General features: G+C 39.6%; 1 protein-coding gene across 2 annotated transcripts; it reads left to right on the forward strand.

Annotated features, from left to right (window-relative positions):
* Positions 1-44: 44 nt before the first annotated feature.
* dapk2b (death-associated protein kinase 2b) lies at positions 45-16,467 on the forward strand. Of its 2 annotated transcripts, XR_009672917.1 has the most exons (13): positions 49-198; positions 735-878; positions 6,944-7,165; positions 8,964-9,102; positions 10,524-10,653; positions 10,746-10,794; positions 10,892-10,918; positions 11,015-11,167; positions 11,582-11,627; positions 14,383-14,472; positions 14,606-14,686; positions 15,477-15,879; positions 15,917-16,467. XR_009672917.1 is itself a non-coding variant. In XM_061035420.1 (10 exons), exons 2-10 carry the CDS (start codon positions 802-804, stop codon positions 12,957-12,959), a joined length of 1,464 nt encoding a protein of 487 aa, XP_060891403.1. In that variant the 5' UTR covers positions 45-198; positions 735-801; the 3' UTR covers positions 12,960-14,238. The 2 variants fall into 2 exon arrangements, 1 of the variants encoding a protein (XP_060891403.1); XM_061035420.1 differs by lacking the exons at positions 14,383-14,472; positions 14,606-14,686; positions 15,477-15,879; positions 15,917-16,467 and adding an exon at positions 12,339-14,238 and having other exon boundaries at positions 45-198.
* The last annotated feature ends 8,757 nt before the right edge of the window (positions 16,468-25,224 follow it).

Raw genomic sequence — 25,224 nt, forward strand, 5'->3', positions numbered from 1 at the left:
AGAGCCATCAGGGGGGGGGGAGGGACTTCTGCTGACACAAAAGCCTGATGGTGCTGCCAGAAGTGTCAGAAAACAACAGAGACGCCTAAAGGAGCAGTTTCTGTGTCCGAGCTGGAGACACATGAGGAGAGCAGAGCGGCTGTAGGAGACGTGGCAACACATGCAAGTTGAGATCGTCAGATCAGCGTCTGACAGAAGGTGAGGCAGATGGTTTCTTTACTGACAAGTTGTGGAGCTGCTTACAGTGTGCCAAGAAACTACCAGATAGAAAGTTTTAGTTTTTGTCTCATCTTGTTTGAGTCTATGTAACTGTGTGCCCATAAAATACAAGATATTCTGTTCTATGACATTTAAGTAAGAGACAGAAAAATGTTCTACAGCTGCACAGCCTTTTTCTTATCAATTATTTCACAACAGAAGCACATTTCAAACATCCTTCCCTATGCACCAGTAATGCTCTTTTTTGTATTTTCTCATCCTTTACACTTCCCTTCACAGTTTTAGAACCTTGTATGAGTTGAAACATTTCAATTGAATCCCATAATAAGCATTTTGACTTGTGAAAGTCAAAACTTACTTTTAATGCCTTTTGTCTGCCACAGTCTGGTGTTTGTCAGCAGGCAGGTGAAAGTAGGTACTCTGATAAAGAATGCTTTACAGCAAGCTGGAACATGCAGTCCGCATTTTCTCTGCTGCAGTCAGAAATGAACAGGAACACCTCTTTGCATCTGCAGGGTTGGACTAGAAGAAAGCGAAGAGGACAGGCTGTGGTGGTGAATATCCAGGAGATAAACCTCATCAATGAAGACGCCTGGCATGGCGGTGTTCAAGCAACAGAATGTGGAGGATTTCTATGACATTGGGGAACCTTTAGGAAGGTGAGTGTCTTTTTTAAAACTCTTTGATAGAGCATAATATAGAAAATGATCTCCGTGTGAGTCAGAGAGTGATTCATCCCAGGAGTCGACACAGTGGTCCTCGTGTGTGTTCTTAGGTATGCAAACAGCTGGCTTGTTTAAGCATGAAGTGGGGAGTGTCTATGTGTTTAGGCTGAGGTCTACAAGATAAAGATTCAAAGGAAACCGGCTGTGTCTGGGCACGATATGTTCAGTACAGAGACGGAGAATCAAGTTTGAATTACTGCTTTTGAGGCTGATTCAGCGTGATGGATCAATGTGTTGAAGTGTCGTGTTGAGGAGGAGTGTGTGCAGGGCAGACGTCAAGCAAGCTGTGCCCCCCCCCATGGGGAAATAAATGAAGGAAGTTGGAGAGGTGAAATTAGGATTGAGGAAGCTGTAAATCCATTTTTGCACGGGAGGACAGTTTGGGCATGGGCACCGCTTTGCTAACAGACAGAGAGGGTGTGAAAGGAAGATGTGTGACCTCCGACCTTATAACACTGTGTCGAATGATTTACTATACAGCTTCTTTTGACACACCCTACAAGGACAAACCAAGACCTGCTGATGATATTTTATGAGCTCCAGCTGAATGTATTGGACTACAGAGGAAGGGTTTAGATCCCAGGATTCACTCTGAAGTCTTTCACATATTTTGACTTGACACATCGTGGAGTTAAAGGACTCAAAGGCAATTCTCCAAAATGATGACTGCAAGACAAGATTATTTGTATGGGACATGTCATACACCGAGACAATTTCAAATGCTTTGCAGAGTAATTTAACGACTGTAAGACACTGAAATACAATAAAAAAGGACATGCGTGAAAGATTGAATTTATTAAAATGGTTAATTCAAAGCCATTAAAAACAAAGTGCTGACAATAAGTTCATGAGTTTCATTCTGAAATGAGGCCTCTCTTTCTTTTAAACCTTGAATTAAGCTTAATCATTGGTTAATTCATTATGTTGTCTTGTTTGTTAGATCAGTGATAAGAGGTGAATAAAAACATATTATTGACTTGATATAACGTTTTTTTCCAATATTTTACGGGGGGCCGGAGAAATAACGGAGTCACATTTTATAATCACAGATGATTGTAGCATTGTGAATAATTTAAGATCGGCGAAAATTCTGTTCAAAGGTGTTTTTTTTATTAATGGCTCTAAAAAAAATCAGTAATGGAAAAAAAGATACTACTTTTTAACCCTTTATTTAGAAAGTCATTTATGAGTCTAAAAATCGTAATCTTTACCAAACCGTTTTAGTGTTTTTTATTTTTTTTGTAGTTGTACCTGTCTGTGAAAGTTATAATTATAACTGGCTTGAACTTTCACAGGTTACTGAGCTGTGAGCTGATCTATTTGGCAACTCTGTCATGTCAAGTAGAAACTTTCTGTGGTTAAAAGCTGGAGCTGAAAGAGGAACTGACTTTTTCTGTCGCAGAACGTGTCTGAGAATTTTGTCACCAGTTCAGCTGCATCTGTGCGGTTGAGACAGCTCTGTAATGTGTCGTGGAGGATGCAGCCCACCCACTCTCCGCACCTTTTGACAGCATCACGGGTTCTGACCTGCAGATGTACTCAGAGTATCTTTCCACTACGGACGGAGGCGTTTAGGTAAACCAATCTGTAAAACAACTCTGTACTTACCGTGTGAGGCGTTTACTGACACTGTACCAGACTTACCGTGTGAGTGTTGACACCCATGATGACAGACTGTAGGAAGTGCCCACCCCATACACACACACTCACACACTCACACACAAAAACAGGTGGACTTTTACACCAATGGCGGTCAAGGCCAGCCTGAGGCAAAGGTCTCCTCTGCAGATGGTGAACCAAGCAACCTCTATCTTTCAGCAGCAGCATTTTAATCATAAGGACTACAACTTTTGTGACTTGACTACTGCCTTTGTTAGATTTTGCTACATCATTGGCTATGAATGAGAAAACATCATCTTTGTGAGTCATCATCAATTACTGACAAACCTTCACAGGATACACAGATGGACAGGAAGTGCCATTGTCTTTACAAGTCCGGGCATAAATAAAAGGCCTGTAAACTTCCGCCTTGTTTTGAAATCTGAACGCGGCGCTTACATCATCGCTGGTTGTGAATCCGTCTTGAAGGTTGTGGGTTTGTGGTGTTCAGATCCTTAGCAGCTACATGGCAAAAATGACAAACAAAAGAATATCGGTTGGGCTGAAACATAATTGAAACACAATTACTAGATTGATGGCAGCCAGTTTGTGAAGACATTCATTACCGCCAGAAAATAATTCCAACTCCGATAATCTTATGACTTTTCCTCTAGCGTTTTTAAATGAAGTACAACAAATAAAAAGGATGTATTGTCCTTTGTGGTTTACAACCTGCATAACATCAGCCAGACCTGTTCCTTGTGGTTGATGTTATTTAGCACATTCTTGATCATGATGGTGAAGACTGTACGCAGGACGTGCCAGAAATCAGCAGATAGCAAGTTAGTGTTGTCGTTCAGTGCAGGTTAGCATGTTAGCATTTCCAACCGAATACAGGAACTACAGGTCACATCACAACAATGTGTCTCTTGGTGCAGTTGTAGAAATATTACGCAAATGTGTAAAGGAAACAAGTAAGAGATTTTTTTTTTTCATTTGCAGAAGTTGGTTGACTGTTGACAGGAAGCAGGAGAGCAAAGATACTGTACACGCTTAAAGCCCCCATGCCTTCACACTCTGGAAGTGTTGAAGTGAAAAGAGCGGACAGTCGCGGGGCAGACAGGTGCTAAAGGTGAAGACAGTGACGTGCTATCATTTCTCCAAAGGGATTTACTGTACAAGAAGTATCTATAGCACAGGCAGTAGGCGTACATGTACAAGGAGTGAGAACAAGAACGCGTGAAGTCGGCCCTGAGGAACCGACATTCCTGCTGTTCAGCGGGTGAGAAATGTGTTTATTCACTGCAGCCCCACAGAGGGAACTCCATGTTGACCTTTTTGGATATTCCCAGAGTTCCCCATTTGACAGAGGGCATCCTGTTTCTGTTAGCAGACACCTTACTTCTCCGCTCACACATGTGGGAATCAATAGTATCCTGAACACTTCATGAATGCATACGTGTTGCGATTTTGCCTACCCAAGCAGAAAAAGTGTCTGTTTTTTTTTTTTAAATAACAGAGAATCTATATTTTCTGCAAAGATGAGCCACATTTTAGAAGCTGCTTTTCTCATCTCGAAACACAGATGTTAGGGATGGTAAGGATTGGGCTTGGTCAATTATGCGCTTAGCTTTCCTTTCCACGCGCTCCCAGAGGTTGTTCAGTGGGGAAATGTGTTGTGTCTTGTCCGAGCATTCCTCCAACCTTGTCTGTGGATAACGACCTTCAGCTGTTGAGAGTGGAAACTCTGTGGGGGTGATGGTACTTTCAGCCTCGCAAGGACGGCTTAGAGCTAAGACGGACAGCACGCCTGGCCCGTTGTGGAATACCACTCCCAGCATCACCGCTCTCTCCCACTATTACTCGGCACTTTGTAACAACACTGAAGCGTCGCTTCAGTGTTGAACTGACAACCTTGAACTGACAGTTGTGGTGTTCGCTCTCCGCTAGCGATCCACAACCCCGACCTGGTGGGGTAACTCTGTTCAGTCTTGTTTTACAGGCACAGTTGTTCCCCTCAGGGTATACTTGATACATGTTTAAACTGGAGGAATTCATTGAGTGATTTCCCCTCCTCTTCGATTCACTCATTGTCCTACTCATCTGTAGCAGGGTCGGCCTTTGAGGGATGTCTCAGGGGTGGAAATGTCCTGTGACTAAAACAGATAGAGGGAGCTTTTCAGATTCCACCCACCCTGCCTTATTTTCTTTTCTTTGCACAAAGTATATGTGTGACTCTTTGAAGACTATTGTTACTAGCACAACCCCAACATGTTCACACTGATACATGATGTAACCCTCATATGAAATAAGCTAGCTTAATAAGAACTTGGAATAAAACCAATCACACAATAAAAAAATCCCTATTATCAGAAACACCTTTAATATAATGAAATCCAGTACAGGTGCCCTGAATCCAGAACTTCCTGATGTATGAGAGGTCGCTGTCATTGAGATGTTAATATTTAAACTATAATTTGTTTAACCTGATTGCATAACTTTGGGTTTTTTCTACCAAACATTTTGTCCCACACGTGTAACAGTCATAAAAGATTTTGGCTTGAGTGGTTCGAGGTCACCTCAGTTTTGTTGTTTTTGACTCAGCTAACTGTCTCAGCGGAGCTGCTCTGTGATGTAATTGTAGAACTGTGTAAGCAGAGGACAGGGTGTGCCTCAAAGAGAGCAAACTGGCTCAACAATCCCACACTAATGCAGAAAAGGAAAGTTTAAATAAATAGTTAGGGTTACTCTAAAGTGAAAAGTGAAATTACCTTTGTATTTTATCCATTAGCGATGAGCTGGAAAGGGCTTTTTGTAAACGTAAACTGCTGTGTGAAATAGTTATGGTATTGTGTAATGTATCTGTATGTTTTGTGTCAGCCTTCATCCATCAGCTTCTCTCAGCATTCCTCTTTCTCTCTCCCTCCTTCGTCCAGCTCGGCAGAGGAGTGGAGGTCTAGATTGTGGGCCGGAGCTATTCTTAGCCCACTAGACCCAGCGTTGATAGTGGACATGGACTGGACAACCTTTCAAAGCCACCCTGAAATCTCTGTGTGGACAGATATGTCCCAAACATATGAAAAGCCTGCCAGTTATTATCGTTTTCCTTTCTGTGTCTTCTTCACACTGTCTAAAAATACAATGTGACTATGTTGCCTTGGAGAATCTACAGAGTCAACTATTTGCATACTTGACTGAATGTTCCTCTTCTCTCTGTCAAAGATAACATTCATCTTTCCCCACTCAGAGACTCCTTGTCAGCTCTGCCAATGCGCACGCCCTCGACTCTCTCTGTGGCCCATTAATGAGGGATCACTGACTAAGTGGATTGTTTCACGATTGTGAATGTGAAGAGTACGCAGGTCAGCACACAGCAGCAGGAAGTGTGTAAAGCAGCGAGGCTTAGTCAGGTCTGAGATATAACAAGTGCTAGTCTGATAATAATGCCATGGAGACAGAGCACATCTAACGAGGCAACAGTGCCTGGAAAATGTTTGTACACTCAAGCTTCCAGTCTCTCAGTGGGTCAATTATGAGAGAACTGACAGTGTAGCTATGTTAGGGGACAGTTTACTTGTGGAGTCTCCCCAGGAAGCAGGAGAGCAAAGATACACGCTTGACTGTATATATGGATGATGTGTCTCCACCTCCTCCTCTGGTCTCCCCTGTTGTACAAAAGCTAAGCCAGAATTTCCCTGTGGCAGGCGCTGACATATTTCCCTGGTAAAATCATTTGAAGACAGAGTTTCCCAGTAGACTTACTTGACATTTTGCCCCATCTCCTAACCAAAAACACATTTGGGGAGCTCAAAAAAAGTTTAAGCTTCACTTTTGGAGAGCTGTCATGTTGTTTTTATACAGTCTTGAGTCCCCCCTGTAATTTAAGATGTCAAATTTGGATTATTATATCACAATTAGATTTATTAAATACATGTCTTAATCACTTATCCACAGGCTCAATCATGTTATAAAAAGCCCAGAGAAAAGTACAAACAATAGTCTACTGAATAATGGTCTCCAAGCCAAAACCTCTGTTGAGAACTATTCAGAGTTTTGGGATTTTTTTCAGTGGATTGATGCGCCGAAGATGGCTTGAAATTTGGCAGGAAAGTTGTTTGAGTGGGAGGACAGCAGCTCTGTGCAAACAGGGGGCCTGTCTGATTGTTCTCTGTTTGTATGGGAAACAGGAAGTGGTGGACTTGTCACTTTACCTCAATATTTCAACTGGTTTCAAAACAAGACTTCCTCCCTGACATCTTTTTTTTTTTTTTTTAGAATCCTACAGTAACCTGCCGTAAATTGCGAGGAGCCTCATTAAAGAATGGTGCCATACGTGGAAAATATATAAAAATGCATGACAGTGACACCAAAACTTGAAAACTCCTCTTTTGTGTCTGCAGTGGGCAGTTTGCGATCGTCAAACGCTGTGTAGAGAAGAGCACGGGCATTGAATACGCGGCAAAGTTCATCAAGAAGCGGCAGAGTCGAGCCAGCAGACGTGGAGTAAAGAGAGAGGAGATTGAGAGGGAGGTGGTCATCCTGCAGCAGCTGCAGCACCCCAACGTTGTAGAGCTGCATGACGTGTTCGAGAGTCGCCTGGATGTGGTGCTTATCCTTGAATTGTAAGTCACTGCATGATTGAGAAGAAAACATCACATCCAAAGAATTTAATGTTAATTTTGCAAAGTAACATTGTCTTTATTTGCTAAAACATCTGCATGTTTTTTTTATTTATTTAGTAGAATGTACATATAATCTACTTTTAATATTCCAGATCAGTGCTTAGAAAGTTGTGTCCATGTCTTGATGTGAAAGTTTATTATTATGTACATAGTTTGTTGAATCTGTGTTTGCTAAAAGACCTTTTGCCAGGGTCATGTGTGCCACAAAGAATCAAAGGTCTATCACACAGTCAATACGGCTTGTGTTGAGAAGGGGCCTCATCCTGGGTCCGGAGACTGCCTGGGAACATGGAGGGCACAATTAGTTCTAAATGAAAGCTCACAGCGGGGTGAAAGGGAACGACAGAACGGTTCCCATTATATTCAGGATGGCACACTGTGCGTTATTCAGCCTATAATGTTTTCTTTGTGTGAATATAAAAGAACATCATGTATACTCACTATAATCACTGCAGCCATTTTCTTCTTACGTTACACTGGTGCGGGATGCTGCACCTGAAAAATTGTTATCATTTGTTATCTTCTTGTGTACTGAGCAACTGGAAAGACAGTTGACAGTGACAATATGGAGGAACATTTGGCAACATTTCCGGTTAAAGCAACATCTTTCATTCCCCATTATCAGAGAACAGCTAGCATTAGCATTTAAGTAATTCCTAGCTAATTTTATGTTAGCTATGAATTAAAATAAATATGTAATTCACATCAAGTTATTCTATTCTATCTAGTGACATTTACAAATAGTAAGATAAGCTATCGGCTACTTCCTAGCTAACAGTAATTATCTAGCTTAAAGGCTTTATATGTGATTATTTGATCCAGCAGGTGTCGACCTTGAGCACCAGTATGAAACCAAAACAACTCGCGCTGCATTGTTGTGTTAGCATGCTAATGCTAGCGATCTTTATTATGCTCGTATCTTCACACTGCATGTAAATTTACCTGAAATGAGCGTGATCTAGAAACACAGTTAAGCAGTGAGTACAGTATGTTATTCTTCTTTTCTCTAGTCCCTCAATTAAACAACTTTTATACGCGAGGGGAGGAGTCAGCCGGCCGTTCCGACGATGTAAACAAACTGAAGATAGGACTCGGAAAACTCGGAAAACATCACAGACAGTGGGACTCTGGTGTTACACCCATTGTAGACAGTCATGACTCACAGAGTTATTTTCAGAGGATATACTTGATTTCTACATTTAAGTGTGAAAAATCGCATATAAAGCTTAAATGCTAACATTAGCTAACTGTTATTGGCGAAATGGTTAGGGTATTGATTTAACTAGAAACAGTCAAGCTTCCACAAAGATTTTTACTTTGCTTATTATCATTTCATTCTCATTAAGTGAGAAATGCTAAACTGACAATTACTTGTCAGCTAAATTAAATCTATATGAATTACAACCTAGAAGCTAGCAGTATTAGCACTCCCGGTACACCTATAGCGTTTGAGCTTCCCAAACAATAGAGGCAAATGTCAGGGGAACATTTCCACCCTGTGTACAGTGATAATGAGCTGTGAAAAGGGTTTAGGACTATAGTGACACATAAGTAGGGTAGACAGACTCATAACAGACTCAACGTGTTACAGCAAAACAAACATATCTAAGGCATCCTACATCAGTGCACCCAAATCCTTAACTCACTTAAGATAGTGTTCGATAGTGCCCGTGTTCCTGATAATCTGAGCACACAGGATGAGCGTCTAAGTGTGTGTGTGTGTGTGTTTGTGTTACAGGGTGTCCGGAGGAGAGCTGTTTGATTTCTTGGCTCAGAAGGAGTCTCTTAGTGAAGAGGAGGCCACCCAGTTTATCAAACAGATCCTTCACGGAGTCCAGCACCTCCACTCCAAAAGAATCATACATTTTGATCTAAAGGTACCAAATAGCTCCGTCCGCGTTGTGTATGTCGATCTAAGTTTGTTTTGTTATGAGGATGACATACCCAGAACTGTGCGTACATGCAAGCCGGCGCAGTTCTTCAATGTAAGTTATATATAGCAGGTGTCTTATGTACGTGCCGGTAGAGTCTGAATCACAAATCCTTCCTGTTTTCCGTGGCAAAGATCCAGACTCTCAGACAGACACCATAAGGTTATCACCTCACTTTCAGGGAGCAGAGTCGCCCACGCTGCTCTCTGGAAGTCAGTGTCCTGTTTTTTTTCACTGCAGCTCCTCTTTCCTCTATTTATTTGGTATTTAGGGAGCAAGAACATTCAGTGACGAGCTCAATTCAGACATGCCTGAGACCGTGACCCTTAGTTTACAATGACAGATTTGTGCACACATTTGTGTTGAATGTCGTCCGTATAAATTGCTCAGATTGGTTAATTAAGGTAATGTGACTGTCTATCTGAGCTGCAGATCTTGTGACCTTTGGGCTTTATTGAGTTATTAGGATCCAGGGCAAGACAGTTAAGTCTTCAGTACATCTGCAAAATGATCCTTAATTGTTTTAAAATCAGTTTTGACATTTGAGTATTTTTTTTCTCACTTGCTTCCAGTGAGTTAGTAATGATAATATTTATATAAATTTAACAGCTGTATGCTAAAAATTAAATCTTCTTCTAGCCGGTAATTTACTAAGGTTGCTGCTAGGATGCTATTTCTAAAACAAAAAGAAAATCCACCTGTAAGCCCCTCTTATTTCATGAATCAACACGTTTTATTAAATCAAAAAAAAACTGTTCGAAGATTACAGATGGGTTTCAAAATGAGAAGCCGTTGTTTATAAAGGGATATGTGCTGAACTAGATCAAGTTCTTCATTTGAAATGGTAACTTCCTGTCAAAACTTAGAACCCCCCCCACCTCCCAAGACATAACCTGCCACAAAAAAAAACATCAACATTAATTTTTCTAAACTTAAGTAAGGATTGAATAAACAAGAAATATGTAAATGAGGGAACTTTTTTTTTTAAATAAATTTAGAGTTAATGAAGATTTAGTTAGTTTTGGGCAAGGCCAGGCCAGCTGTTTATTTATGTTCACAGTCTGTGTGACAAACTGTAGTAAATGAGTGTTTTGCTAGCAGGAGCATCATACTGTATTAGCTAAAGTAAAGACACAAGAGTGTTATTAATCTGAAGAGAGCAATTGTTGAATTTTCCTTTAATGTTTCACACTAACAGGTCGAACTGTAGGTTGCAATGTTTTTCTTAAATGCTTGCACATACGTCCGCATTCACCAGGTAACTTATTTTTCTCAACATCATTTAGAGTATGTACCACTTACTCTTGTTTATCAGTGGAAACCTACGGACCAATAAGAGCCTGTGTTGTGTTCTTTTATCACTTCAGCCTGAAAACATAATGCTGCTGGACAATAACGTTCCTCTACCTCGTATCAAGATCATAGACTTTGGACTAGCACGCAAAATAGAAGCTGGGGAAGATTTCAAAAACATTTGTGGAACCCCTGAATTTGTTGGTAAGTGTTTTTATATCAGAAATGTGTACAGTGCTGGTTCCTGAGCGTGGCTTAGTGTTTGTGATGCAGGAGTGTGTGCTTTCTATTTTCAGCTCCAGAGATAGTCAACTATGAGCAGCTGGGATTGGAGGCAGACATGTGGTAAGAGCCTTCAATTATCTCCGACTCCGCTGCCTCTCATATAACAGGCTTCAGAGCATAAATTGGATTAACCTTTTGCTGTTTTTTTTTTTTATAGGAGTATTGGAGTCATCACATATATACTGTAAGTTGGGAGGATTCTCAATAATGAGTTGGAATTTTAAATGTCCCTAAAGAGTCATTAAGGAGAGTCTAAGCAAGTGTGTGAATGTCGTTACAGATTGAGTGGTGCGTCGCCGTTCCTCGGTGACACAAAGCAGGAGACCCTCGGTAACATCTCGGCCGTGGACTACGAGTTTGACGAGGAGCTCTTTAGCAACACAAGCGAGCTAGCCAAGAGCTTCATCAGAGAGCTCCTGGAGAAGGACACAAGGTAAAAGACCTGAAAAACAGAGGTCAAAGGTCAAGTCTAACAATTCCAGCATAAAGCCCAGAAACAGAGATTTAGCTACAATCAAGGCCAAATGCATCCAATTAGCTTGAAAGGCCAATCTGCAATTTAGGTACATTACTTTTAGTACAAAATGTGAAATATAAAAAGATACATAGAAATGTCACACAGTAAACTTATTACTACACGCAAGGTAACTACTTCTCTTTCTTTGTTTTCTGCGCACGTCATTCCCTGTGAACAAACCACGAGAAACAGTCTACTCCTGTGAAAGTAAACACTAGTCTGAATGTTTTCCCATGAGGTTCACATTGACCTCTCGCCGTGTGCCGTGTGTCTCATGGAGTTGTAGGGATGTTTTTACTAAGCCCCAGTTTCTCTTTCTCATCATTGTAGAAAACGAATGACTATACAAGACGCCTTCAATCATCACTGGATTAAGGTATGTACTTAATTTACTTTAAGTATTTGAGCATGTGTTTGTATTCTCAATAACTACTGTCAACTACATGTGAAACTGTTTGAACAGTGTATGTGAAATGCAACATTCAGAAAGGGATGGCTTCATGTCAGAGGAATATCCTTCTTCTAATGTGCCAAGACAACACCCGCTAACGTTTTACATCATTGAAAACACACTTGGTCACACTTGTATATTGTTTCCATTATTGCGCCACACCCTCACTTTGGCAGTATTTCTTTTGAACATCGACCTATCACGATGCTTTGCTCCACACATCTTGTACAGCTGGGTTTTTTTTTTTTTGCATTCTTATGCATCACTGTGTCATCGAATTAAAGCAAGATTTTTAAGACAGATTGTGTTTTGAACAACTCCCAATGTTGAAGGTGTCTACTCCAACATTAGCTGCTCACACGCATGTGAATGGTGTTTTTTTTGTTTTGCTGTGGAGTTTTTTTTTTTTAATCCTGTTTGGACACAAGCATGAAGCCGGGACACACACTCAACAGGAATGTTTGTTGGTTTTTTTGGCGCTCTTACCTGCCATGGCTTTTTTCCGCTGTAGGGTCACACACTAATCCTACAGCTCTGCCACGTCTGCTGGGATTTTCACGGCTGTGTGTGTTTTCAAGACGCAACAATGAGACATCCTCTCACTCAGTGTCCTCCCCTCCACCCTTCTGTCTGAAGTCCGGCGGCCACATAGAAGAGGAAAGCGCTGCTCCTGTGACGGAGAAGGAAGGAGAGCAGCTGAAGACGAGGCGTTTAAAGGAGTACACCATCCAGTCCAACTCCAGTGTCCCCAAGAACAACACATATGCAAACTTTGAGCGTTTTGCCCGCGTAGTGGAGGAGGTCAGTCTGATAAAGACAGGGCTGTCAGAGGTAACAGGAGCCAGACACACCATACAGGGCGACATAGAGGCACTACTCTCAATCTACAGTTACAAGGAGGCCTGGTACAATGAGGAGAGCGAGACCTCGAGGAAGCAGCTGTCCCAGGTTCGCTACGAGTTCTGTAAAGTGGAGGCCATGAGGTTGCTGCTGCAGGATGACATGAAGGCAATGGATGCCAGTCTGGACAGCATAAGTGGGAAGTACAGTCAGAGGCAGAATCAGCTGGACGCTCTGAGACAGCAGTTGAACTCTGAGCTGCAGTGGCTGCAGGGGGTGATGAGCTCTGTGCATCCTGAAGGAGCCATTTGCAGCACCAGCCTGAATACAGACACGAGGCAGGCATTAAAGGAGCTGCTGCATCCGTCCTGCGGGAGGGAACTGTGCCCTGAGCAGCCACTCACAGAGTCTGGCTGAGAAAAACAAATGAATTGTTTTACCTTGAAAAATCTTTGGGTGTTTGGGTTTAGCACATTTTGTTCAGCAATGCAAACTTTTGAATGTATAGCTGTGTATTCATGACTTTTTTCTTTATTTAAATATTTACATAATAATCTAAGATGTGGATTTGAGGAGATCTGCCTATTAGCTAACACTAGCCTATACCACTTTCATGACTAATCAAAGCTATGGGCAACGGACAGATAGCTTAGCTTGGTTGGCACAAGGACTTGAAACAACAGTAAACCATTAAAAAAGGACTGTCATCACTCCTAATGGTACTAGTAGACACATCTGGTTACCTTTTAACAGGCTAGCTGTTTCTCTAAGCGTCCAGGCCTAAGCTAAGCCAACCAAAGCTAAGCTAACTACCACCGGGCTGCAGTTTAATATTTTCAGAGACAATAATCAGAGTTGTGTTGATCTTCTTGTCTAACTCTGAGAAATAGACAGATAAATGTATTTTCTTGATACTTGATCTACTGCACAATAGTAGTAATATTCTTAAATTGAAGTTGTATTTATGGACCAGTGTGTAGGATTAAGTGGACTCTATCTTTAAGGTTGCAGGTTATAACCAACTGGAGTCTGCTTTTTTGTTTTTCTTGTGATTATTAATTTATGAAAAACATATATATATAAATATTATAGGCTATCTAATTATTGCCAGTAGATCACTGTACATCTTCCACGTGTCCCTTTTCAGATAATAATGATCTGGTTTTTAATGCACTGAAGTTGTTTGTTTAGCAGGTAAAGAAGCTTTTATATTAATGTACTGTAATGATCCTGAGGTGGTACTGAAGCTGAATCTAAATAATGAATGTATTTAAAGTGTCCCGGTCAGACAAAGACTGGATGAAGCAGTATTTCTATGTAATGGGCTGTATAATGATTTCATGTTTATTTATTGTTTCACTTGTTTTTTATTACATTCTGTTTTACAAGACTATTTTTGTAATGGTTATCCATTTGTGAAGTTACGCTATATGTCTATTTTTTTCAGACAATTTGTCATAGACTTGAATGTGCACTTCTGCTAAAGGTTACATTTATTTATTTATTTAAAAAAAATGCTTTTCTTTCTTTCTTGGAGATGTTCTGTAAGCTGACAGGAAAACAAAACCTGTGATAAGATCACATTTTAAAATGTGTCAGTTCCTTTTCAGTGTGTTTAGCATTGCAACAGGAAGTCACCAATGCACATTTATAACTATTGTCTAAACACTGAAATAAATGTTCATCATTTATTGTTTCCCATTGTAGTTTCTGATGTGATATTTCCAGTACCTCAGTATAAAGAGTCTTAATAATACAATTTCTTTTGCATATTTAAACATTTGATATTGACATAAAAGCTACTTCCTCTGCTGTTTTATCCCTAATTGTGTCTCTGCAGCCTCTGAATACCAGACAGGCCATGGTGAAGAGGTTGTCAGTCGTCAACTTGGAGAATTTTCGGAGACAGTATGCCAGACGCAGGTGGAAGGTAAAGTACAAGATTAGCATAATATAATAGTTTCTTTAAAGTGTTCAAATCAAAGGTTTCCCTTGATTGATCTCATAGTAATTCTCTTTCTCTCTCTCTCTCTCTCTCTCTCTCTAATTCAATCATTCGACAGCTGTCATTCAGAATTGTGGCTCTGTGCAACCACTTAACGCGGATCATGAGGAAGGGCCACAAGCAGCCTGAGCCGGACGAGGTAAGACACACTGGTGTAAAGCACACAACAATAACTGAGTCTGGGTTTAAACCAATACTTTGACATTTGAGGAGTTTTTCATAACCTATTTTCATATTGCAACTGCTCTTATGTCTTGAGGGAAAAAAAGATAGTCTTGCTCTGGCTTATTTTCTGGAAAGTTATGAAATCTCCAATCCAGCCAAATTTCCTTTTGATTAGGGTTAGTGTTAAGTAAAATCTAGAGAGAATATGCCAGACAACTTCCAGGAGCAGTGATTTCTTGTCATTCTGGGGTTTCAAGGGATCCGATGGAGACTTCAGGATATTATATTTGCCAAGAAACTCTCCAGCACATAACCCATCATAAAGCACTGAATTTGTGTTTTTTATCATTGAAGTTTTTACTTCAAAAAAAGTGGGAAATGTATTAGCTTTAGAGGTGGAGTTAAGTGGACTACAGTATGTTACTTTCATTAGAGGCCAGGCTTTTTTTATACTAGGCTAAGGTAACTAGCAGCTGGCTGAATATTTAACATATTGTATAAAAATAAGAGTGATATCATTTTTTCTCAAGCAAATAAATATATTTTCCAAAATACCTACCAGAAAAAGATGTTTTCAGCAGTATTTGCTTGCAGAAAGGATGCATCAGCTACCATGCATTCTGACCTCTATACTGTACTGAATGGATCACATCATGATTTTAAGCTGGTATTTTTGGGATGCTGTTATTCTAAACCCTTCTTTTTTCTTTTAATTTGAGGTGCGCCTGGCACTGTCATGAACTTAAACGTCTTTTTTTTTTCAGAGGGATTGTGAAAGCGACAGAGAAGAAGAGGGAATCCTGAAGAGGAGACAGAGGACCAGAAAAAGAAGCAACACTTCCTGAGAGCAAATTGTGTCAGTCAGTGATGTTCCAGTTGCAAAACAATGACTCTGAACCTGTTTGAGGCCCACTTTGTAGCTCACATAATTTCCGGAATTATCAGCAACAGTGAATCTATGAGTGGTTTCTGTAAATGCAGATGTTTTCATTGGTCAAGGCAAAACCTGCAAACATCTGCTGTATGTTAGATAGCCTTCAACCTTTAAATAAATCTTAAGATACCCATTTTTATCACAAGAAGATGTTTAACTGGATTGTTTTTGACAGGATCTGTGAAGTTTATGTTAGCATTTACAAGAATGGCAGCTTTCTTCTATAAACAGCAGTTTTAACATCTGTCAGCTGGTTTTCAACATACAGAGTTTTTTTGTTTTTGTTTAAATGTGCAGGCTGCATATTCAGACTTATGAGAGGTGTACTGTTTAAAGCATTGACAGGGTAAATCACTGCAGGGTAACAAGACTGCAGCAGATCTTAATTTCAACATGTTTACAGCAATGTCTGTTATGACCATGTTTACCATTAACCTCTTCATTTGCCACGTTGAAATTATTCACATGGAGCCTTAACCCTTCACTGTATTTACTTAAAGATATTTGTTATAAAATTTAAAGTGCTAATAATGAAGCAATTGCATTTCATCCTATGTGTAAAAAAAAAAAGAGTGAAAATGTATGTCAACATGCAAAAAGCTTTGCGGGTGACTTTTTAAAGCCAGTCTTTGGCCCTGATATATTTTGATGTATTTATGTTGTAAATAAAAGTGCCAAATGTCAAATTTGAGTTTTAAGCTCATTAAAATGAGCATTCCCTGTTTTAAATATTTTTACATATTAAATATTTTAATAAAAATGTTCTGAAAACTTTTATAAACTGTCAATTGAAATGTTGGCTAATTAAATGACGAACATGTGTTTTTTATCTGCTTCTGTAAAGTAAGAATTTAATGATTCCATCACAGTGTAGAAATGAAAACTTTAAATCAAGGCTGTGGGTCAACGGCATTAATCCTTTCACATTTTCTTGGTCATCATGTTTTGTAATAGTTGCTTTAACTGTAATCCAATAGCAAAGGTGTATTTCCTCACACTAAAAAATGATGACAATGATTCATTTTTCATGGTAACTGTTGTCAAGGTAAACATATGTAAAAGTAATCAGGTTTGTAAAAAACACTCAGTCTGCTGGATGCTCTGAATGATTGTGTCTGGAGCCACATACTGACATACTTCCCATACTTCATAATCAAACAGTATAGGCCTATACAACTGCATAGTATATACTTTTGCCTTTATCAAAATACTTAACTGCAGGTCATGTGACGTATTTCTGATCCCAGCCACTTTGGATGAGCAAGCATCAAACTAACGTAAATGTCGGCCTCTAAATACGTATTCAACAGTAATGTAGTACAGCTATAGTCATTTTACTATTATTTCACGACATATAGCCTAAAACATATTATATATAACACATTAATTTAAATTGTGTGCCACTAGGTGGCTGGCTAGCGAGCTTTGCAATTGGATAGCCTGAGAGCCACAATGTATTTCAGGGCGGTTTGGTATGAAAGTGTGCTCCAGTATTATACTTAAAAAATCTTGCCAGTCTAGAATAAATCCAGACGTTTCACATATAAATGCACAAAATAACATTTTATGATTTTGGAATGTACTATGTACTCAATATGATGTCATTAGGACACAGCATTCATGAGAGCAACCCATCCGGGTACTTTGCCCAAACGATGCCGGCCCCGCCCCTTTCTGGGTGAAATCATTCCATCTAAATGAATGGCGGTTAATGGACAAGTTGGGGTCATTACCGATTTAAAGTCTTAAAAAACGAAAACCGTACTTTAAAACGGCAAGTATGAGCCTAAATCTGATGACCAGTGATGTAAACATTTAAAATATGACATTTCTGAACAGAGATCGGCATCATAACGGTATAAAATTAACCATGTACGTGAGTGTCTGTTCAATCTCTCTCCGTCAAACTGCTCAAACGAGTCATCAGAGGAGTCATAAACTGACTTTAAACACCTGATGAGTCATTATTAACCGAGTTACCCGAGAGGGATCTTTATTTTTAAATAATATTTATTTGTAATAGTTTCTAACAGTGTTCATAGCTGTAATGGAAAGGTTACAGACGTTTATTTTAGAGAAAAGGGGACATAAACTGAGTTATCAGCTGATTTAGAAAAGAATAACATATGTAAAGTCACCTGGATGATACTAGGGACACAGCCACTGTGATGTCATAAAGCTTCAGATTTCTAATTGGATCCCTGCTACAGGTAGGCTACAAAGTTTAAGGACACACCCACCCTGCGGCTCGTCTCCTTAAGCGGTAATTTATCGCGGTAATTTACCGCTTAAGTGCTCAGCAAAGGTCTACTGAACAATTTTAGATTTTGTTTAATAAATCAACAGTAAGTATTTTTGGAATGATGGGAAAGAAAAATATCTTTCTTTGATATTTTTCCAGACAATATGAGACACTCTTCTGTAGCAGAGCCCAGTATGAAGCTGCATTTGCGGCTAGGCTGTTGCTAACAGCCTGGGCTCCTCTCTTCTAAATGTAAAGCACAAATAAGATTCATAACTGCAAGTAATAAACAATATTTATATTCATAAAAATGTTCATAACTGACTTGTTGAGTCTTGTGTTGATAATCGGACCAAACGCCCTGTAAATTGAGTTTCAGTCCAGAGTGAGGCCTGGCAGTACAGGTGGGCACCAAATGACTTTGTTTCAACATGGGATTAAAAAACGTAGCGTTATTCGTGTGGGGACAAACTGAGAACACTATAGCATTGTTCTTGAGATCTTTCTAAGAAAACACTTTGCAGCTAATGATTTAGGGCAACTACAGAATATGGAGTCCTGCGTCTTATATTACCTAAATTATATTGTTTGATGTTATTTATGGAAAATACACCATTATTTCTGTTCACTAAAGTTTTTATTTACATTATGTTGAAGGAGGAGGAAGATGAAGAAAATGAAATCCCAAAGCCATTAAGTATTAGCCTGGTGACTGTTATAAGGTAAGATGCTTTTTTGCACAAGAAACTTTATAAGTAAGAGTTGGGGATGTAAACAATTGAAGGTGAATATATGTAAATGAATCACTTAATCATTTGGCTTGAACAACTTTCGCCATGCTCTTGTGTATGTGTAGCAGTGTACCTGTCCAACTGAAATAAGACTAACAGCGCTTGACAAAAAAACATTATCAATCTGCTGTTCATCAACGGCCATTAGTTGTGATAGTGTACTTATTTATCGTCCTTCCATTAGTCAATTATTAGTTCCACAACAGTAATTTTCTATAGGCTCAGTTGGGCTGAACTACATTGGAGAGATAATTTGAACTGAACTAAATGCATTGTTAGCGGCTAGTGAGCCAATGTGTGCCAGTTCCACATGGATTGTAAAAAAAATGTTCAACAAGAAGGAATCTGTGAGATTCTGTTTTCTTCCCCAGTAAGGGTCAGGGTTAGATGTCAAACTCAACAAAAGCTCGTACGCAGAATAATGTTGTAGTGCTTATAAAATACTTGGCACTGCAACAACTAACTTTCCAAAATGTTTGGTCCAAAACAAAACAATAGCGGCTGTTAAATCCTTGTGTGGGTCGAGCTCATTTACCATAATAATAACTTTGTTTGTTCAGCACTTTAAATAACAGATACAATGTTTAAACACAATAAAATTATTAGAGCAAAAGGAAAATTAAACTATGTAAATATGTAAATATATGATATCTAATATCAATTTAGATAAATACAAGATTTGAAATCAATGCAACCGAAATATCAATCGATTTGACCCTTCCTGCCTGATCTGTCAGTCCATGCCCTCTGTTGTGTTACAAAACATTTCTGCTTAGCGTTTGTACTATCCGAGCCCAGGCAGGGACTGAAATACTTTATTGACACCACATACCGGTAATAAAGATGCAGTAGACCTCCAGAACAACAAACAAAAGAAGAAGACGACGACAGTGGTGAAAAAGAAGTCAAAGGATGAATCGTGATGTGAGCTTACACCAAAACTGACACCAGATTGCAATTGATAATTCTTCATCCACTTTACATTTTAAGGGGCTTTTTCTTTCAATATATCAATTATTGCTGAATTGCTTTGCCGTGTGATTATATTGTTTATTGGGCCATGTGTCACGTATCGTATCTAAAGTTTCACCCCTACTTCAGACTGAATTTCTAAAGCAAATTAGGTAAAACAACTTCATATATAGCTGACAGGGTTAAATTGACAGCATCACCATTGACTGTATACATCTAATGTCCTTATTTAATCATGGTTAGTCTCCAGTTGTCCAGTTGTTTGTTTTTGTTCAACGACAGCCTCTGAGTTACTGGCATAAGATGAGAGTAAAAAATGTAGAGAATGCTAGTGTCACCTATCCGTATCCACTCTGATGGAGTCAACCTCAGGGCTGGTGACTGTAAATATTTCTCCCGTGTCTCACTGAAACACGAGCTGGCTCCTTTGTAGCGCGGAGAGTGTGATGACATGCCTTCCAGTCAGCCCTTTACAGTACAGTCAGTTCGTCTCATGTAACAGAATCACAGCTGGTATGCTGGGATCAGTGTTGTGGTGGAGCGGGGATGATGGGATGATGGGATTCCAGCAGACTTACTGTACGGTGGGATGATGTGATGGATGGGGCCGCTCACACAGACGGATAAGGAGTGCTGTTAGGAATCATACGCTGCATATGAGTAACACAAAACAAAAGGATTTCATCAAAAGACAAAAGAAGAAGTTATTTACACAGTGATGTGTTAGGAAGCCAAACTTTAATATTTAATGTGGCGTATTCCACATGTCTTCCTCAGTAAAAGTTTTACATGCGGTAAAATTGAAGTGTGGCACCATCATGACTATTAAATGACATCACAGGTATTAGACACTTTAAGCTCCACTCTGATGACATAACTGCATTGGCTCCTTTCATTAAGCCTTATTGTTGAAGATTTGATCTATGGAGCCACCTAGTGGACATAAAACACATAAGACATCTAGAAGAAGACCCAAGAGTTAAGTTTAGAGGAAAGATCTGTTTAAGGATATAGTAATGATGGGTATCGTGCACTATGGGTTCTTTTCTGTTGAATTGTATTTAATTATTTTTAGTATTTTGCATTTGTTGTGTTCTTGCTGTTGTTTATGTTCTTCTGTGTTTGGTTTAGTTTGTTCTTGTTTTTGCTGTTTGTCAAAGCACTTTGTAAACCTGTGTTTTTAAAAGGTGCTATATAAATAAAGTTATTATTATTATTATTATTATGATACCCAAAATGTATGTGTTGCTTAAAAAAACACAGGATAAAAAAAAAAGTGTTTACTGATGTTTAGATTACTTTTTTCAATTTAATCATCGCTTACAAAAAATATCTGCATAAATAGTTCACAGAGAATTCAGACAAAAAACAAGAAAAAAAACCAAACGAAACCAAAAGTACATGTTCATGTGAAGTTATCATTTGTTGGTGGGACCTGTGTGTGTGTTACTGCTGCATTGTGTTCTGACCAATCAGGAGGCGGTTGGTGGGTCCCGGTGGTCGAAGACTCCAAAATAAACAGAAGGATAAGAAATATAATGTAAAATGAATGTTTTGGTGAGATTAACACGCTGTCTACATCAACCTGTTGCATATACAACATGCACTTATGCATGTTAAAAAAAGTAAACAGTAATTGTAAGGGTTAATCTATCATTATAATTATTTAGATTCAGGCTGTCATTGTATTCAGAAAGGCAAAATGAATATGGTGCAAAGTATCATCAGTTAGTAAGTGGTGTTTTTGTGTTTAATATTACTTGTTTGATTGGATGTTACAGCTAGCTGTTGGCGCAGTGACACATGTAGACAAGCCACATTCAGTCTCCAGTGATTCATGGTGTATCTTACATTCTATTTGTGTGCTATGTGCTCAGTGAACAGAAGTTCTGATGGCGGAGGCTGTGTAGCTCTGGAGACAGACCTGAGGGCATTAATCATGAATGCCAGCCTCTCACTTTATCTGTGTGATCATTAGGCCGTACTTGAGCGTGATGATCACTCGCTGGAAATGAGCTCCTGGAGGCTGCTTCCATTATTCATACCTACAAGAGCACAGTCTGCCCCCTATTCTTGGAAATGAGACTTAATGAAGGGCGGCCATATTTAGGCGCTGTGCTCTTGATATGTCACTTGAGTGGCGCGTCTTTGTTAGTGGTCTCATCTCCCCATGCGTCATCATCAGAAGCGCCCTGCTTACCCTGTACCTTCGAGATTAGACCCAATGAGAGTGGCATGTGTTTCTCATTAAGACCCTTAAAGGAGAAGCCTGCCATTACATTTCCCGTCCTTTAACTCAAGATCCCACAAGGCTTTAAAAATGAGTCACTGCTCTATGTGACGGACAGTTGTTGCCTCAGGTCTTTAGTTGAAAGCATTACTATTTATCATTTGGGAAGGGTGAGTTGCATTTTGTTTTCAAACTAAACTAACAATGATTAATCTGAATGAATAACATTTTATTGGACTTTTCAAGCTCTTTGTCACATACATTTGAATTTCTAAATGTTTGAGGTGGCTGTGTGTTGACAAAGTTGTGGTCCATACATCCAAAATAGCCTATCGTGCCATCATGCCATGAAGTCCATATTCATTTTTTTTTTCACTCATGTATGTACATGATTCGCACGACTTTCAGGTCTTTGTGTCAAACACAAACACATCCACAGGGACTCACTGGGCTAAAATGCCTCTTGTTCGTTCTTTTAAAGTGCAGTTTGTGTATTTGAAAATGATCAAAAGCTCATAAAAATCCAGTTCTGCTCCTCTACTAACGGAGTAAATACGGATAATTGGCTGGCAATGTGTTGATGGTTGTTGTGTGAGAGCTTGATGATGGCATGCTCTCATAATTGGTCTCTGAGGCACTGACTGGTCCACATGTTGTGTTCAAATTAACAAGTGAAAAAGGGGGGCGGGGCAGGGGGGGAGAGAGAGAGAAAGTCTTTGGTGATTTTAAATCAGCGAATATTAAGCACATTGTGAGACAGTGTGTCTATGTATTGTTAAATGGTAACCATGCATGAATTACTCTGACTTCATCTTGAAATGTCTCCTTAACGACCGCTTATAATTAGCGATCTGAGCATGCCTGCAAATTCCCGTAGTCGCCTTGACGCCCTATCAATTAGGATTCATCTTTTTACACTGTGGTCAAACCTTTCACATGCCATCCATGTCATCTTCATATTTAGCTGTTTTGAAATATAAAAAAAACCTGATACCCGCAGAAAGATTCCAAATCAATGCTGCTGGTTAAACCCACACAGAAACGGAAAGGTGCTCTTTGAACATACTAAAAGGGCTGAAGATGACCTATTGGAGACGGCAAAATCAATTTTACTTTACTGAATTGTCCACTTCTGGTCGCCTCTTTTGGCTCCTGAGACCAGACTAGTCGCTCTGCAATATCAGTAAAAAATAACAACGGCCTTACTGTCCTACCCACATCAATATACTGAGGAATGAAACTGTAAATAATTAATAATAAGCTATGCAGTTCCTTGTTTCAGTGATGAACCAAAGCTGAGACTCTCCCCGTTGAGAAAGAGCAGCTATGCTTTTTTTCAGTGGCGGTTTCATCATTTGTATAACCTGCCCTCCTTATAACTGAGCAGGAGTTATTCTAGGTTCACAGTCACAGGTCTCTTAATTAAAGGTTCTCAGTCCTCCGACAGATGAGACCATTATCTCTGCAGGGTGTAAATGAATCAGCTGCACAGTTCAAGGTAACATAATGAGTCCATCCCTCACAAGACCTGTGACAGCCTCATGCTATGTCGCAGGATGTTTTGAAACATGTTGTTCTTCCTGTTTGTAAAAAAAAAAAAAATCCCCTGAAAATATCAACTACGATTGCCTCTTTTGGGAAAAAAAATCAGGTGAAATTGCTTTGACTTCACCTCATAAATTAACTGCCCTTGATTTAATGTCCAAAAACTCAAGGGCCCGTAATATACCTTAATTCTCACTCATATATGACATTTGAGCAGAATAATTCCTCCCTGTCAGGGGTCTGAGATGTCGGCAGGTTGCAATTTGCTAACAGCAAATCAGTTTTGGTCACAGCATATAATTATGTAACATTATTTGATGGCTGCAGTCGTGACTGGATTTTTCAAAATTGCAGGATTTAAAAATACAGCCTTTGTAAGCTCTAAAAGGGGTTATTCAATCTTACAGATAAAAAGGTTTAAACACTTGCTGCAATTATCTCCTTTTATTCGCTACCTGTACTGATTTAATTAGACTTTGCTAAAATAACAAGAGTTGTTTTCCACTTCACGTTGTTTCTAAAGTCCTTCTCTTTTTTTTTGGTTGTTTGACATTGGAAGATGACTGAAACATCTGCCTCACAGACGGGATAAACTTGAATAATGAATTACATGCATACAGCACATATAAAATGACTTTAGCAGAGTGAAGCACTGCCAGATTGGCTCGCATTCAAAACCACACCGCCTTGTCATTTCACACTCAGCTGGAGCTCAAATCAAGGCTAATTTGCGATGAAAGGGAAACTGCAGAGAATGAAGCTCTATTTATTATTCCTTCTGGCGTTATGTGCAACTGGAACCATAGACCTGTCCCCCTCCCTCCGCCCTTTTTTCTCTCTCCAATTGCCTTTGATTGCTTGCAACAAAGGGCTCCCATCAATGCCCCTGCATGATGAGTCTTTGTAGTTTTGCCTATATATACCGTGGACCCAAAAAAAAAGACAGGACATCAATCAGTTTTATAAAGCATCACCTCTGTGAACCCGGGAAATTGGAAAGCAATATGATTTCTGGTCTGCAGTAATATCATTTTATAATGTGAGCAGGTCATTCTGGCAACATAACTAAGATGTTAAGTATTGTACTGGGTTTTTCAGGCTTGCTGCTTTTTCTATGCCCTGGTTAATAACCCTTTTCTGGGTTGTAGAACCTTCCTTTTTGGATACATTTAAACAAGGAAGTATTCAAGAATCCCAACCTATGAAAGCATCCAACATAAGATCATGCTCAGTGTAGCCCTTAAAGCCTAAAATTCCTTTTTTATTGCATTCAAAAATAGAACGTAATCCCTTTTTATGCATTTTTTTCTCTGCCTTTTGTTTTCTGTGCAATTTCCCAACACATCGCATGTTCATATATTGGCAGCCTTCTCTGCTGCACGTTGTGATTTAGCGCTCAATGACAAAGGTGCCTTTTTGTTGATGCAGCTCTTCCTTACATTCATAACAGCTTCCCCTTTCAGGGCGAGTGCGAGGCAAATCTGTGCCAGCTGTCTTTGGACATGGATGCTGTTGGGTCGTCTGCACACGTGCGCGGAGAGACCATTAGCTCTGCCCAAGGAGACGGACTCTGGGGCGGCAGCGCTAAAACAATACAGTCTGGGTAATTGACCCCTCTAACTCCTGCCAATCACTCCTTTTAATGGCAAAGAGACACGTGGCTATACGTGTAGTTCAGAAAGGGACAAATCCAAAGAAGACTGTTGACCTCTTGTGTTTTAATCTGATCTCTTAATCATTTCCTGAGAGACAGTATGCCAACCCTATGTGAACCTACTATGGTGTTTCATATAGTGTC

Source organism: Labrus mixtus, chromosome 4, assembly GCF_963584025.1.
Source record: "Labrus mixtus chromosome 4, fLabMix1.1, whole genome shotgun sequence".
Classification (NCBI taxonomy): domain Eukaryota; kingdom Metazoa; phylum Chordata; class Actinopteri; order Labriformes; family Labridae; genus Labrus; species Labrus mixtus.

Excerpts from the sequence above, each read along its gene's own strand:
- dapk2b (XM_061035420.1), top strand. The coding sequence starts at position 802 with ATGAAGACGCCTGGCATGGCGGTGTTCAAGCAACAGAATGTGGAGGAT. Across the intron at positions 7,166-8,963 it reads GTGGTGCTTATCCTTGAATT|GGTGTCCGGAGGAGAGCTGT; the intron begins GTAAGTCACTGC and ends TTTGTGTTACAG. Across the intron at positions 11,628-12,338 it reads TCAATCATCACTGGATTAAG|TCCGGCGGCCACATAGAAGA; the intron begins GTATGTACTTAA and ends TTCTGTCTGAAG.